The sequence below is a fragment of the Notamacropus eugenii genome, chromosome 1 (assembly GCF_028372415.1).
Source record: "Notamacropus eugenii isolate mMacEug1 chromosome 1, mMacEug1.pri_v2, whole genome shotgun sequence".
NCBI classification, from domain to species: Eukaryota; Metazoa; Chordata; class Mammalia; order Diprotodontia; family Macropodidae; genus Notamacropus; species Notamacropus eugenii.
In genome coordinates this window covers 606,129,086-606,145,418 of record NC_092872.1, presented here as the reverse complement: position 1 = coordinate 606,145,418, position 16,333 = coordinate 606,129,086, and the positions used below count along the sequence as shown (strand labels likewise).

General features: G+C 37.6%; 1 protein-coding gene across 1 annotated transcript in view; it reads left to right on the top strand.

Moving 5' to 3' along the window:
• The window catches only part of LOC140519182 (uncharacterized), a 237,613-nt gene that overhangs the window by 8,462 nt on the left and 212,818 nt on the right, over window positions 1–16,333 (top strand). The window contains 1 exon segment of the mRNA XM_072631982.1: window positions 3,843–5,366. Within this exon segment, the coding sequence (XP_072488083.1) occupies window positions 3,843–5,366 (1,524 nt within the window).

The window sequence follows — 16,333 nt, the reverse complement described above, 5'->3', positions numbered from 1 at the left end:
TGAGGAAAGGGGAATAGTCAAAGGGGCAATATCAAGGTTTTGACATAGAAGACTGGGCAGATGGTGGTTTCAGTGACAGAAATAGTAATCAGAAGGAAGAGAGATGGTTCAGGGAAAATATCATGAGCCCAGTTTTAGGCATATTGAATTTGAGGTGGCAGTAGGGCATTCAGGGGGACATATCTCATAGGCACTAAGAGATAAAGGCCTGGAGCTCAGATGGGAGGGACTCCAGGACTGGACATGCAAATTTGGAAGTCGTGCATACAACAGCCTCCTACAAAATATTGCTCTTTTGCTGTATCATGGTATAGTCATAACCCTGAGTACTTGAAACCTATGCCAGCAGAGTACTGGCAGCTGGAAAGACTTTGACTGCAGTCCTGCTGACTGTGTGCTGCCCAAAGGTCAGCTTAGTCAAATCTAGAGGCTTATCACCAGGAGATTGATCATTCTAGGTGATGATTTCTTTAACCATGACAATCCCTGAAACTACTGAAACTGAATTCTATGTAAAGACTCGTAGATCTGTGATCTCATCACTTTGAATGTTTCTTCCAGTTTTGAAGACTGCATCCCATTCACGCTTCCCTACCCAGTGTTCTGTAAGTTTGGATTCAAAGGGCTGCACTTGAAGACATGGAGGGCCACATGTGGTCTCGAGGCTGCAGGTTCCCCATGCCTGGTCTTATATCTAAGCTATACAAGGAACTGATTCAAATTTATAAGTAGAGACATTCCCCAATAGATAAAATAGTCAAAAAAATGTGAACAGGCACTTTTCAGAGCAAGAAATCCAAATTATCAACAGCCTTATAAAAAAAATGCTCCAATCACTAATAATTAGAGCAATCTGCATTTAAAGCACCTCTGAGTTTCCATCTTATACCTATCAGCTTAACAAAGATAACAAAAAAAGGAAAATGGCAGCTGTTGGAGGAACTAGAGGAGAATAAGCACATTAATATGTCATTGGGAGACCTGTGAATTGATCCACTCATGGAAAGCAGTTTATAAGGCAGAAAAGTCACTTGACTGCGAATTCTACAGGAAATCGTTCCAACACCTTAGAGGCCCTTCTCTTTTTTAACCAATTATATGTTTTCAGTCTTGTCATAGAATTGACAAGCAAATAAACTACATGATAACAAGAAAACAATGTATAAAGAAACATCTGCCAAAGGGCTATATGCCTTCCACCCTAGACTGTGGGAGACCCTAAAGCGTACAGAAGCTGCTTCAAACCTAGCAGCTTTAGGAAATGTTTGGTCACAGTTTCATCCTCCTTGAGCTGGGGCAAAAGATGTAAATGATACTACATTAAAAACTCAGTGTTCTACAGTTGCCTCTTCTGAGGCCAGTCAGTCATCAGGTAAATATTCAGAAACTCTGGACGAAGGACGCAGCGGGGAGAGTGGACTCAGCAGACAACAAAAGCTCTCATGGCCAATGATTTTCTTGTTCTTGGTTGGAACTAGTGACTGGCTTCAACAAGAAGAATATGCCACAACCATGCTGGCCTCATGCCTCTGATCTCTTGACATTATGGCTACCAGTGTAGCACATGAGGTATACAATTGTTATTCCTCAGATTTGTTGGTTGAATAACTCACTCCCTTTCCTGGTTATACAACTCATTAGTGATAACTTTTTGCTTCTTATCACATACAGTTGCTACATGTTAATAAGCTGCATCCTCTTTATACACCCCCACACATACAACTTTATTGCCCTTTAGGAAACCTGCAGCTGAGAGATAAGCTTTGTTTTGCCTGGCCCAAGGGGAAGGACAAGGAATAACAAAAAGGAAAACAAGAAAGAAGTTAAGGTCTTGAATAAAAATTTGGTAAGGTTACATATCCTAGCTCTCTGTTAATTATTGATTTGGAATGGAAAGGAGTATACACATTTCACAGCTGTGCATGGTTCCTTTAAATTGGCAATGTGTTAGGATAAGAAAAACACAAATGTAACAAAGCATAATAAAGTCAAATTCACAGAAAAAAATCATATTCAACAAAGCAACTTTAAAGAAAGTAATAAAATTAATTGGGACTAAATAACAATACTAAATAATTAGTGGGTCAAAAATCAAATCTTAGAAGCAAAAAAAAATTTCATCAAAGAAAATGGCAATTTTGAAAATTTGGGGAAGGCAGCCAAAACAGATCCTCAGGATAAAATGTATATCTCTAAACATTTTCATCAACAGAAAAAGAAAAGATAAATGAATTGGACAAAACTAGAAATGTAACATAAAAAATCATAGCTAAACAATAAAATAAAAATTCTGAAAAGCAAAAAATAATCCATTGAATTGAAAAATTAAACTAGGATCTCTTAAAAGTAATAAAATGAACTATTAGCTAATCTAATTTTTAAAAAGTAACTTAAGAGGATGCCCATCAATCTGGAATTGTCAAAAGTAATGGAATATTAATGAATAGTAAGAAATGACAACAGAAGTGATTTTAGAAAAGAACCTGGGATGATTTATATAAACTGATGCAGAGTGAAGTGAGCAAAACTCAGAGAATAATTTATATAATAATGACATTGTAAAGAGCAGTTAGGAAAGACCTAAAAATCTAGTTAGTGCAATAATCAACCATGATGCTGGAGGACTGATGATTAAAAACGTGATGCACTTTTTGTGAGAAAGATGATTACCTTAAGATGCAGAATAAGACACACATTTTAGACATGGCCAATATAGGGACTTGTTTTGTTTGCCTGTGTATTTGAAATGGGTTTTAATCTTTATCTCATTATGTGGGAATGGAGGGTTTGAGAGGAGATAGGGCTAAGATTACTTAAATGGATAAAAGAAAAGTAAGAAAGGAGTATCATGGGAGCATTTTAAAAGTTCACACTACAGCTTTGAAAATAACATGATGAATTTGTTATATTTAAAAATAAAAGTTATGTGAGAAACAGAAAGAAGGCTAATTTGACTGGACTGTAGAATGAGGGATGAGTAATAATGAGACTGGAAGGATAAGTTGGGGCTAGATGTAAGGGGCCAATTAGAGGCATTTATATTTCATCTTGAAGGCAATTGGAAGCCATCTGAGCCGCTGCTCAAGTTAATTGAATGGGATAGTGGCATGGTCTGATCTGTATTTAAGGAAAATAACTGACAGCAATATGGGAAACAAGATGGGTTGAAATAAGGAGACATTTGAGACTGAGAAACCAATTAAGAGGTCATTGCAATAGTCTAGGCAAGAGGTGATGACCTAAACCAAGGTGGAAGTCATAAGCTACACAAAGAAAAGGTCAGGTGTGAGAGATGTAAAGGTAGAAACATCAAGATTTGGCAAATGATTGAGTATTAGATGGGAGAGAATGAAGAGCTGAAGATAACACTAAGGTTTTCTAGAAGAATGGTGGCTCCTTTAGTAGAAATAGAGAATCTTGGAGTGGGGTAGATTTGAAATAATGGTTTCTGTTTGGTACATGTCAGGTTTGAGATGAGGAAGGTCAAGTGATAGTATTCAAGAGAAATTGAAAGTGGAAGAGTTTGGAGGTAGAGTAATGAATTAGAAACCTATTACAATCTGGGCATTGGTGATGGTGGCCTAGATCCTGGTCTACTCTGCTTAGTTTTGTTCCATTCTGATCTTGTAATCCTTCCTGCTGGGTTCTCCTTATCTGGGCTTAATTTATACACCATTGTTCTTTCACTTCTCTCCTGACATTTCCTATCTCCTTCTTCAATTACAAGATATTATTTGTGAGCTCTCAATGAAATATTTACATCATACATTTTATTTTTGGTTTTGTCACAACATCCTGAGTACAGGGAATAAGGGACATTTGATTTTTTTAATTTCTTTCAGATTTGGGGACCAGGACTGAAGTCAAGGCAACTGCAAAGCAGGATGTTTCTGAAGAAGGTTTATCTCAGGAAGCGAGCATTCAAACATTCTCAAGGGATAGTGTTCGGAATTCTAAGTCAGATGATACCTGGCAACCTGAAACTTGGTTACAGGGGCAGCCGAGAAACCAGGAAACACATTTAAGGGAAGTGGCAATTAACCAGAAGCAATCACCAGTCTGGGAAAAAGACCATGGGTGTAATGACCTTGGAAGAAGTTTCAATTTAAGTTCTATCCTTGTTGCACAACACAAAGTTCCTATGGGAGAGAAATCCTATAAATATGATGCAAATGGAAATAACTTCCAACAAAATCCACTAACAACTGGCCATCAGAAAACTGATTTGCGGAACAAACCTTGTAAATGTAATGAATGTGGAAAAGCCTTCCGTTATCACTCAGAACTTACTCGTCATAGGAGAACTCATACTGGAGAGAAGCCCTATGAATGTAATGAATGTGGGAGAGGCTTCAGTCAGAGCTCATCCCTCACTCTACATCTGAGATTTCACACTGGAGAGAAACCCCATAAATGTAATGAATGTGGGAAAGCATTCAGGCACACCTCATCTCTTGTCAAACATCAGAGAAGTCATACTGGAGAGAAACCTTATGAATGCAATGAATGTGGAAAGGCCTTCAGCCGGAGTACACACCTTACTGAACATCAGAGAATCCATACTGGAGAGAAACCTTATAAATGTAATGAATGTGGAAAAACCTTCAGCCGGAGTACACACCTTACTGAACATCAGACAATTCATACTCGAGAGAAGCCCTATAAATGTAATGAATGTGGGCAGGCCTTCAGTCACACCTCCTCCCTTGTTAAACATCAGAGAATTCATACTGGTGAAAAACCCTATGAATGTAATGAATGTGGGAAAGCCTTTAGTAGAAGAACACATCTTACTCAACATCAGACAATTCATACTGGGGAGAAACCCTATGAATGTAATGAATGTGGAAAAGCCTTCAGTCACATATTGTTTCTTACAAAACATCGGAAAATTCATACGGAAGAAAAACCCTATGAATGTGATGAATGTGGGAAAGCCTTCAGTCATACTTCATCTCTTATTAAGCATCAGAGAACTCATACTGGAGAGAAACCCTATAAATGCAATGAATGTGGGAAAGCCTTCAGTCATACTTCATCCCTTAATAAACATCAAAGAACTCATACTGGAGAGAAACCCTATGAATGTAATGAATGTGGGAAGGCTTTCAGTCAAAGTTCATCTCTTGCACTACACCAGAGTTGTCATACTGGAGAGAGACCCTATACATGCAGCGAATGTGGGAAAGCCTTCAGTCATACCGCATCCCTCATTAAGCATCAGAGAACTCATACTGGAGAAAAACCCTATGAATGTAATCAGTGTGGGAAAGCCTTCAGCCAGAGTTCATCCCTTATTAAACACCAGAGAACTCATACTGGGGAGAAACCATACGGATGTAATGAATGTGGAAAGGCCTTCAGCCAGAGTTCATCCCTTTTTAAACATCAGAGAACTCATAGAATCATAAAATATTAGCACTGGAAGAGTCCTCCTTGGTCGTATAGTCAACCTTCTTCTTCAAGGTCACCCAGCTGATAAATGGCAGAGCTAGGACTAAAATCTAGGTTTCCTGACTCCCAATCCTTTGCTCTTTCCATTAACCCACATTGCCTCTACCTTATACTATATAGAAATGTCATGAATTAAAATATATGATAATAACAGCCTCACATTTATATAGCACTTAAGGTTTGCAGATTGTTTTTTTAACAACAACCCTATAAATTAGGTAGTAAAACATTATCCCCATTTTAAAGATTAGGAAGCTGAGGCTCAAAGAGGCTAAGTGACTTATCCAAGGTCACACAGCTAGTAAGTATTAGAATCAAGATTTGAATCCTGGTCCCCTACATCCAAGTCTGATTAACTTTCCATTACCCTCTACTGCTTACATATATGAATTCCATATGTGGAAAATAATCTTCATTGTCATGGTCCCTTGTCATGGTTGAGACCAAGGTGCCCTAAAGGAAAGGGAATGGATTAGAAGATTCTGCCAAGAACGTGGGGTTTGCTAACCTTGTGACACAGACTCATCAGAGCCATTTCCCTTTGATGTTCTGTGTCCAAGATTTCCAGCAGATCAACAGCATGGTTTGGCACATGATACTTGCCAGAGGAACAATTACAACACAAATGAAACCCATAGACACAAAGAACAACATCTAAGAGCATTCACTCTACTTGCATTTATTGTAATTAAGTAAGCTCCCATCCACCTGCCTCCTGTTCTTTCCCACCTAACACCATGAGCCCTGCACATGTGATATGACTGGGACCAACCTTCAGACAGACACAGAGTGAAAGTCTTACTATTACCTTCGTTTGTGTGCTGGCTGCAGACATTGTCAGCATGCCAGAAGACCCCTCAGTGCACTTGAACACAGCTACTGCTTTCCTACTTTCACTGACTAACCCTGAGCCCTTCCTTACAACACCAACATTAAGTCACTTTGGTCCTTACTGCATATTGGGGAATTCAGAAGGGAAGCATTATTAACAATGGCTATAGGATAGTCTTGAGTATAATTTGCACTTATATATCAAGAGACATCCCACTGGGTAGTAGACATGAAAGTGTAATGAGAGTGAGGAAAGTGTCCCTTGTGCTTAATCAGTTATTCCTCTGCTCAAAAACTTTCAGTGGTTCCCCCTTGGCCTTCAAAGATAAGTCTAAACTCATTAATATGGCAGTCCAAGGGTTAGCATAATCTTGCTACAATTTACTCCTGGCTTCAGCCCAACTGGTTTGCTCTTTTCTGGCTGATCCATCTTTCACTTTGCTGCCTCAGCTCACTCATAGAGTTCTAATTTTGTGGAATGCTCTCCCCATTAGTTCTTTGCCCATCCTCCAAAAACCAACTCAAATCCCACTGTTCTAAAAGACTTTCTTGATCTTCCCCTTCAGATTGAGTGACTTTTCCCTACTCTGAATAAGAATTATTGTCTGTATGATTCATTTGGTAGTTAATCATGTATTTTCTTGTGGTGTCGATTGTTGACTTGAACTGTTATTTAAATACTTAAATGTTATTTAATTTTTCACACATGAAACTCCTTGAGAGCTGGGACTGTCTTATGCGTCTTTGTGGCCCACATAGCACTTAGCACAGTGCCTTGCACATAATAGGTGCTCAATACAGTTTTATTGATTTGGCATCTGAACTTTACAAAAATAAAATAACTTGTTTTGCATTCATTTTCTTATTCTGCTTAAAAATGACTAGACTTTCTAATGTTTTTTTTCCCTGTCTAATCACACTTCAGAGAATATGGAAAATTTCACCTGTAAGGGAATCTCAAGGTCTCTAGTTCATCTAAGGCATCTAAAAAGTTTCTTCTCCTAATTAATAGCTTCTTTTTAAAGATAAATATTATAAAACTTTTTAGGGATAGGATAGGAATAGGGAGAACTCTATTTCCATTTGAAACAATAAAGAAAATGTATTTTATTTTATCCCCAACTTTTACATTGCAACAGGCATTGGAATAGAATGGGGTTGTTGAGTGAAGTACTCCAGATTAATCTTTTGAAGAACACATTGTTTGCTCTTGCCTTTTGAAGCAATTTCTCAATAATATCCTAAAACATTTCTGTTTAATATTACCATAAAATTCCTCACTTAGGTCTCTGCTTCATCAGTATTAGTATAATTAGCTTATAAGGTCCTTTAGTTTAAGAACCACATCTTAACAGCTATTGGATAATTCTGGACTCTATCATAGGGGTTTAATAAATGCTTATTGAAAGATAGCAACACTATTAAAATATTTTAATCTAAGAAGACTTTTGGAGGTAGTTCTTCATAGAAATCTCCCTCAATAGACTGGTGTCTAACCATCTGTAATGTATATTTGAAAAGAAATTAGGCAATTCCAATTAACCTAGCCAGGACTTTGAAGGGATTTATAAGGTGGAGGGGAGTGGGAGGGAGAGAAATAAATATATTTATGTACACATAGGTATATGTGTGTATACATACATGTGCATGTATATATGTGTGTGCATATGTATACTGTACATCTGCCAGAAACAATTTTATGTTTTTTATTAATTTATTCTACACTCAAGCTTTGACTGCTTGAGAGAAAATGAGTCAAACTGGCAGAGTCCCTTCATTATCTTGGATGTCTCTCTAACACAACATTTTGAAGTAACATTCATAGGAATCCTGAAAAAGAAAATGCCACAATATGATAAAACACAGTTTGGGTTTAACATATTTCAATTAATAGAACATTAATCACCTTATCTTTCCTGAAGACCCCTGGAATTCATTCTTCTAAAACCAGTCATCCTTCTCTGACCACTGGGCTCTCCTGAAGTAATCAAAGTGACTACCTCCCTCAGATCACTAACCCAGTCCCTACAGAATGAGGAAAGAGGACAGAGCTCTTAGGTGAATCATAATTCATCCTTTCTGGGGATGGAGAGGGCAAAGCTCTTAACTAGATGAGGTGTTTCTTGTTCTATATTTAGATACCACTATTAAGGCCTTTGGTCTAGCCTTAACTTTTATTCTCTGTCTTTTACACGTTTTCCTAAAGGGAAAATTCTGCAAAGGACTTTAGACTAGAGAAAGTTATTTTCTATTTTCAGTTGAACTAAAAGGGAGGGTTTTCATATATTCCCACATTCCTCCCCTTTTTGTGCTGAAGCACACATAATTTGCTGATCCAAAATAATAAATCTGTGTTTTAATACATTAGATAGATTCAGCAAAGCAGTGAAATGCCAAGAGCTATTCTATATGTTAAAACACTATGCCAAGTGATCTAATAGGATTGAGGGCATTACTTGAATTGACTCGACATTCACATATACTCAAGGTGGTCCAGTTTAAGAGTAGTTGAAACTTAAAAGTAACATTTTTTGTTCCTATGAATCAATAGATAGCTTGATTCCTTTAGCCAAAGCTATTACAAAGTAGAGATTCTGAGTCTATATACTGATTCTATTTATATAACCATAAATCTTATCTGGAGAGCATATTTTGTATCATTTGTGCAATGGAAAAATCAGATCACGTCCTGCAACTACATCTTCATCTCAAACTTTTGTGCATATTTCATCTGGACAATTGTAAAGGTTTGAAAGTTCCCTAATTTCTATTTTATGTCAAATGTCTGATTTTATCACAGACCACTTATGAGTAGATTTGGCTTTTATCACAATGATTATAAAGTTCTCATTCCCCTTAAGCAGTTCCTCTCTTACCACCCCTCCACACACACCCCTGCCCCTCACCTTCACCATCGCTCTTCCGGACTATTTCAGTAGCTTACTGATTGATCTTCCTGCCTCAAATCTCTTCCCACTCCATTCCCTCCTCCACTCAGCTGTCAAAGGGATAAACTCCAGTGCCTTGCTGTTACCTTCAGGATCAAACATAAAATGCTACTTTAAAGTCCTTCATGACCTGGCCCCTTCTTACCTTTCCAGTTTTATCATACTTTCTTCCACTTTGAGTATTCTACCATCCAGTGACACTGGATTGACTTACTGTTTCTTGAATAGAATGCTCAATCTCCCAATTCTGGCTTTTCCACTGCCTGTCTCCTATGACTGGAATCCTCTCCTTTCTATCTCCAATGTTCCCTGGCTTCCTTCAGTACATCTCAAATCTCACCTGCAAGAGACCTTTCCCATCTCCCACCATGCCCCTATTGTTAGAAACTTCCCTCTGAAATTACCTCCTGTTTACCCTTATGTATCTTTATATACATAATTGCTTACATATGTGTGAGCTTGAAAGGTATAGACTGTGTTTTCTGCCTTTCTGTGTGTCTCCAACACATAGCACAGGGCCTGGCTCATAGTAATTGCTTAATAAATGCTTGTTGATTGATAATCCCAATGCAGACTTCCCAGTATCCCTGAGGCAAGGCCCAGATTCCTATAATGGGAACACAGGCAAGAAAGGTGCATTGTGAGTAGCTGTCCTTCCATCCTGAGAACCTGCAGTCATAACTTCATGGCCATAGGTCAAATGGGATTCTTGATTCTTTGAACTTTCAAGCCAACAGTAGTTATGGTTCACAGCTGGTCATTCAAGATATTCTGGACCTCTGTCCCATTGGAGTGTCTCACCTATTAGGTTATCTCACTCATTGATGAGGAACATTTTTATGTCATTGCCTAGTACAGTAGTGGTGATGAAGACAGCTAACATTTACATAGGGCTTACTACATATGACACATATACGCATATATGCATATATACACATATGTGTTTCTGACATTTACGTAGTGCTTATGGTAAGTAGTGTGCTAAACACTTTATAACTATTACCTCATTGAAACCTCACAACAAGCCTGAGAGGTGCTATTATAATCTCTATTTTGTAGATGAGGAAACTGAGGTAAACAGAGGTTAAGTAACTAGCCCGGAATCACACATAGTGAATAAGGGTCTGAGGCTGGATTTGAACTCAAGTCTTCCTGACACACTCTATCCACTGTGCTACCTAGCTGCCCGAATGATGTGGAGGTCTCCCAAATCCACCTGGAGCTGATTCAATAGGACTCCTGCCATAAAGACAGTGACATTTTCTAATTGTTTCTTAAAGGTGGGGACCATGTTTTTACCTTTCTTAATATCCCCAGAGCTTAGTCACAGTGCCTAGCAGCAGTAGTAAGTGCTTAATAAATCCTTGTTGACTGAGCAACTGATGGTACCAACTCGTGTTCTTTCTAGGCCTTTCTGTACTTCTATTCTGAAACTTCAGAAGTCAGTTTTGACTTCAATTGCTGAAATCAGGCTTTCAGCAGCCATTTATTTGTTAACAGTAATTTGGATACCTTAAGACAGATAAACACAGCTAACACAGATTCATTCTTGATTTGGTCAGACAGGAAAGACACTACGAAGAGTTTAATAATCTTACTTTATTCTAGTCTAGTTTTCTCAGAAGTTGCTGATAACGGGAGCACAACTCCTACAGCATTCCCTAATCACCCTTCTCAAAGGGGCCCTCTCCATGGGGTCAACTGAGACAGGCACAACTTGTGCATATCTCTTAAATCCCCTCAAGCCTCAATGGGGGCCAGTTGAGGCAAACACAGGTTCCCCCCAAACCTTGATAGGGACCGATCAAGGCACACACAGCATTCCAACTTGTGCACTCAACCCTAAGATTCCCCCCAAGCCTCAATGGGGTTCAGTTAAGGCACACACAGTATTTGTGCATTCAACCCTAAGGGTCCCCCATTCACTGTCTAGTGACCACCTGCTTTATAGGCCAACAGACAAAGAAGGCATATTGCCAGCAATAGCCTCCCAAGTTTACATCAGACCATCCCTGTATCTCACTGCACAACGGCAGTGGATGTTCATGTCATTTACCATTATGTAACTATGCGCAAGTGTGGTGGAGATGATTTGAACCGTAACTTGAAACTCATATCTCGTACTTGAGAACTGTTGATTGTTGTGGCTGTGGATCCTGGGAAATGGAACTTTGAGAAATAATAACAGAAATTCACTTTACACACACTAAAATCCACCTTACTTACACTAAAATTCACAGTTACAAAAATCCTTCAGCAGTTTTCTTTGTGATTGCTTTGGAATCTATGTTGACAGTAGGGTAGACTTCAATTCATCCTAAAATATGTATAGCTATAACAAGAACATAGTCATCATTTTAGCATTGAGTCATTTGAATAAAATCATTGTATGAACTTACATGCTTATAAGTTATGTAAAGACTTATATGCTGCTCTCCTTGTCTTGATTTTGTTTCTTAACATTATGTCTCTTGCAGATGAGACAGATACAATAATATTGTTGAACTTTTAAAGAAAAATTTCAACCAGTCTTTTTTCAACCAAATTTTTTGACTGCAACAACACCAAAAAAAAAATCCGATTCCCCTCCCTGCTTTCCCCACCCACCCCCGTCCTCAAGTGCATTGTGCCAAGCATGGGAGCAAGTAGGGCTCACTTTTGACAAACTCTTGTTGAAGAAAAAACAAACTCTTCTAGACTACCTAATAGAAACTGGAAAGAAATAAGATTATATCATGATTGTTCTTCCTAAAGGCTAGAGAATGTTACAGACCATGGCTAGTGAAGGAGTAAGCCTCGATCTTCTATCTCTAAACTGCCCACCTATCTTTAGCATAGCTTTGGATTCAACTTCTGAAAAAAAATCTGTCTTCAGGCAATCTACAAAAGCAAAGATACCCAAGTTTGCAGTTTGAATTGTTCGTTTAACATTTTACTCTCCTCAACTAGTTCTTAGTGAACAACTTTATTGCAGTAATTTCACATTTAATTCACATGTTGGAATATCTCACATCAGTGAGGAAAGGTCTTCAGGCAGGCAACTGATACAAGTTTAACAGTTTTAAAGATAAGATCCAAGTCACCTGAATAGGTTAGAGCAGGTTCCCCACCCCTATACTAGAGCAATATGGATTAGATTTCTACAGATCACCAAATTTATCTTTTAAATACAACATCTATTATACATTTTAATTACATTCAAAGAATTCTGGTTCTTGAGCACTTGACTTTTAAAAATGCATTCCAAATAGTATTTCTAGCTTTCCAGTTTCTGCTGTATTATTTACCAAATTAGCTTTTTCACACACTAGGATTATATACATTTGAATACCTATAAAATCAGTAAGAGCATTTTGTCTTCAAAACAATTGTCTCTATTGTATAATAAAAATAAACTAGCATTTAGATAGTGTTTCAAAGTCTGCAAAGTGCTTTACATATATTACATATATATAATCCTCACAACAACCCTGGGAAGTAAATGTTATCATTATTCCCATCGTACAGGCAAGGAAATTGAAGACAGAGGTTAAGTGACTTGCCCAGAGTCACACACCTCAGAGAGACAATTCTGTCTGAGCTCAGATTTGAATGCAGGTCTTCCTAACTCCAGACCCTTGATGAGGAAATTGAGGCAGAGAAAAGTTGTCACTTTCCCAGTATCACACAGTTAGTAGGTGTCTGTAGCAGTTCTTGAACTCAGGTTTCCCTGATTAAATCCAGTTTTCCACTCAGTACACCACCACCTACCTCCAGCTCTGATTCATAAATCAGTCCCAGGATTAAGATTAAGGAGGTTCTAGCCTCTTAGTGTTCCAAATGCATCACACTAGATGTTATTCCAAAAATCAGCAACACTTGTATACAATTCTCTCATCTCACACATCCAGTTCATTTCTAGATCTTGTCATTTCTGTCTCCATAACATAACATCTCTTATGTATATGCCCTTCTCTACATTCACCCAGTCCTACCCTAATTCAAACCTTTATTACCCCACACCTGGACTAATTCAGTAACCTTTTACTTGGTTTCCTAGCCCTATGTTCTCCCTCTGTCATACTCTACTCAGCCACCAATCAGATTTTTCTAAGGCATAGGTCAGACCACTGTACCTCTGTACTCAAAAACTCCGGTGGCTCCCTATTATGTCCAGGATAAAATATTAAGTCTTTTGTTTGCTATTTAAAGCTCTTCATAGCTTGGCTCCTTCCCACCTTTCCTCTGAAGTTTGAGAGTCCTGAAGAGTATGATCTTCTTATATTTGAGGCCCAGTGTTGTATCCAATGTGAGCCACCTAGCTGCCCCACACATAGTCCTGGCACACATTAAGTGTTTAATGAGGTAGTTAGGTGGTGCTGGGCCTGGAGTGAGGAAGGCCTATGTTCAACTCTGTCCTACGACACTTACTAGCTGGCTGACCCTGGACAAATCACTTAACCATTATCTGCCTCAGTTTCCTCAACTGTGAAATGGAGATAATAACATCTGCCTAACAAGGTTGTTGTGAAACTCAAGTCAAGTAACATTTGTAAAGCACTTAGTGTAGTGCCTAGCAGATAGTATACACTATATAAATGTTTATTCCCTTTCCTTTCCCCCAATAAATGCTTGTTGACTGGAAGGTACTTCTTTAACCATTAAGCAAAAAAGATTTGGGAAATCAATTTTATAAAAGTTGATAGTTGAAGCTATGTGAGCAAACGAGTTTTCCAAGTTCAAAGAGTGTAGAAGGAAAAGAATAAAGGAATAAGGACTGAACCCTAAAGATTATTGTCATTTAGGGAGTGGGACTACGGAAATGAGCAAACAGAAAGAAGGATGAGAAGAAAATGAAGACAACACGGTGCCACAGAACTCAAAGCAGGAGAGATTCAAGAAAGGGGGGAGTGACCAATAGTGTCAAATGCAGGGGGAAATTTGAGAATAATGAAGACTGTTTAAAAGTTTTTAATCTTTAGAGGTTGATGATTTGTGGAAGAGCACTACTTCATTGATATGGCAGTAATAGGGCCCCAAATCCAGAGTTCTTAGAGGTAAACCACAAACTTAAGTTTGGCAGTGAATGGAAGAAAATATGTAAAAAGTTGACTAGAAGTAGCATTTGAGTCCAGTGAAGACTGTTTCAAGATTGAGAAGACCTGAAAAATATTTGATGTTTGTTAGAAAGAAATCATAGTAAAGAATGATGGAAACCATAGTAGGGCATTGAGGAAACAAGACTATGCATGTGACAGGGGTATAGAGCATGGAAGGTGCAGTTAAAAGGGTTAGTCCTGAGAAGAAGGAGGGCTCCCTTTCCTCTGAAATGAGTGAAGGTAGAAAAGACAAGTGGAAAAAAGAAATACTCAGATGCGGAAAGAAAGGAAGAGGACTCAATTCACATATTCTGTAATTCTGCAAAATTCACTTTTGATTATTTTGTGGTATTCACATTGTGTTTGTATTTTAGCTGTTTCATTCTACAGAACTTCACGTTGTCTTTCAATGCTTCTCTGTATTCATCACATTCATAATTTCTTACAACACAGTAATATTGCATTGCATTCATGGAAAACAGTTTGTTTAACCATTCCCTAATCAATGAAAATATACTTTGTTTTTACCATAAGAAGCTCTACTATAAATATTTTGGTATATATTTCTCCGTATCGATGACTACTTTGGGGTATAATGCCTAGTAGTAGAATCTCTGGGACAAAGGTTATGGACAATTTAGTCATTTTATTTACATAATTTCAAATTGATTTCCAAATTGGTTGTATTGATTCATAGCTTCACCAATAATGCACAATTTCTCCAGCATTGAAGAATATCATCTTTTATCATTTTGTCATTTTGCAGGGTGTGAGGTGAAAACTCCGGGTACTCTTGATTTCCATTTCTTAGTTATTCGGGGCATTCTTGCATATGGTTGTTAATAGTTTGCAGTTCTTCTTTCGAAAACTATTTGTCCATATCCTTTGACCACTAATCTAATGTACAGGCAACTAGATGACACCATAGTGTACAGAATACTGAGACTGGAGGCAGGAAGACGTGTTCAGATCTCGCTTCAGATGCTTACTATTTGGGTGATCCTAGGCAAGTTCATCTCTACCTCTATTTCCTCAGCTGTAAAATGAGAATAATCATAGCACATTGTCTCCCAGGATTTTTGTGAGTCTTGAGACATTTGTAAAGCAATTAGAACAGTACCTGGCACATCATAGGTGCTATGTAAATGCTTATTCCCTCCCCTGGGAAATGGCTTTTATCTACCTATCCACATATGCATATATGTGTATATACATATGTGTGTATAGTTATATATCAGTGCGTGTGTATATAAATATGTATGTATGTATGTATGTATATATATATATATATATATATATAATTTGTTAGTTCTCTATGTATCTTGGATAGCAAATTCTTTTCTGAGAAAACTGAGATTTTTTTTCCCATTCAGCCACTTGCTGTCTTAGCCTAGATATTCATTTTGTTTGTGTCTTTCAATTTCCTGTAATCAAAACGATCTATTTTATCATTTGCAATGACCTCTGTCTCTTGTTAAGAATACATCTCCTAGCCATAGCTGTGAAAGGCATGTTATCTCTTTCTTTTTTAGCTTTTTTTTTTTTAATGGCATGATCCTTAACATTAAGGTCACATATCCATTTTAAATTTATTATGAAATATGAAAAAAATATGAAAAATTAATTTCTACCTGATTATCTTCCCATTTTCCCCATTAGTTCCTATCAAGTAGGAAGTTCTTTCCTAAGTGCTATGTTTTCAGGTTGATCACACATTGGGTTATTGGATTTTCTCTTCTATGGTCAATTCTTCTGTTTTTTTAATCAGTACCAAATGGATTTTGATGCTGCTTTATAATATTGGGTGAGGTCTGGAAGTGTTATTAGTCCTTCGTTTCTTGTTTCATTATTTCTCTCATATTCTAGATCTTTTTAAAATTAGTTTTATGATTTTGTTGGGTGCTATAAAAATATCCCTTTGATAATTTGATTAGAGTAGCATTAAAACTATAGATTAACTTGGTAGGATTGTTATTTTTATTATATTGGCATGACACATTCATGAGCAACGAATACTCCTCT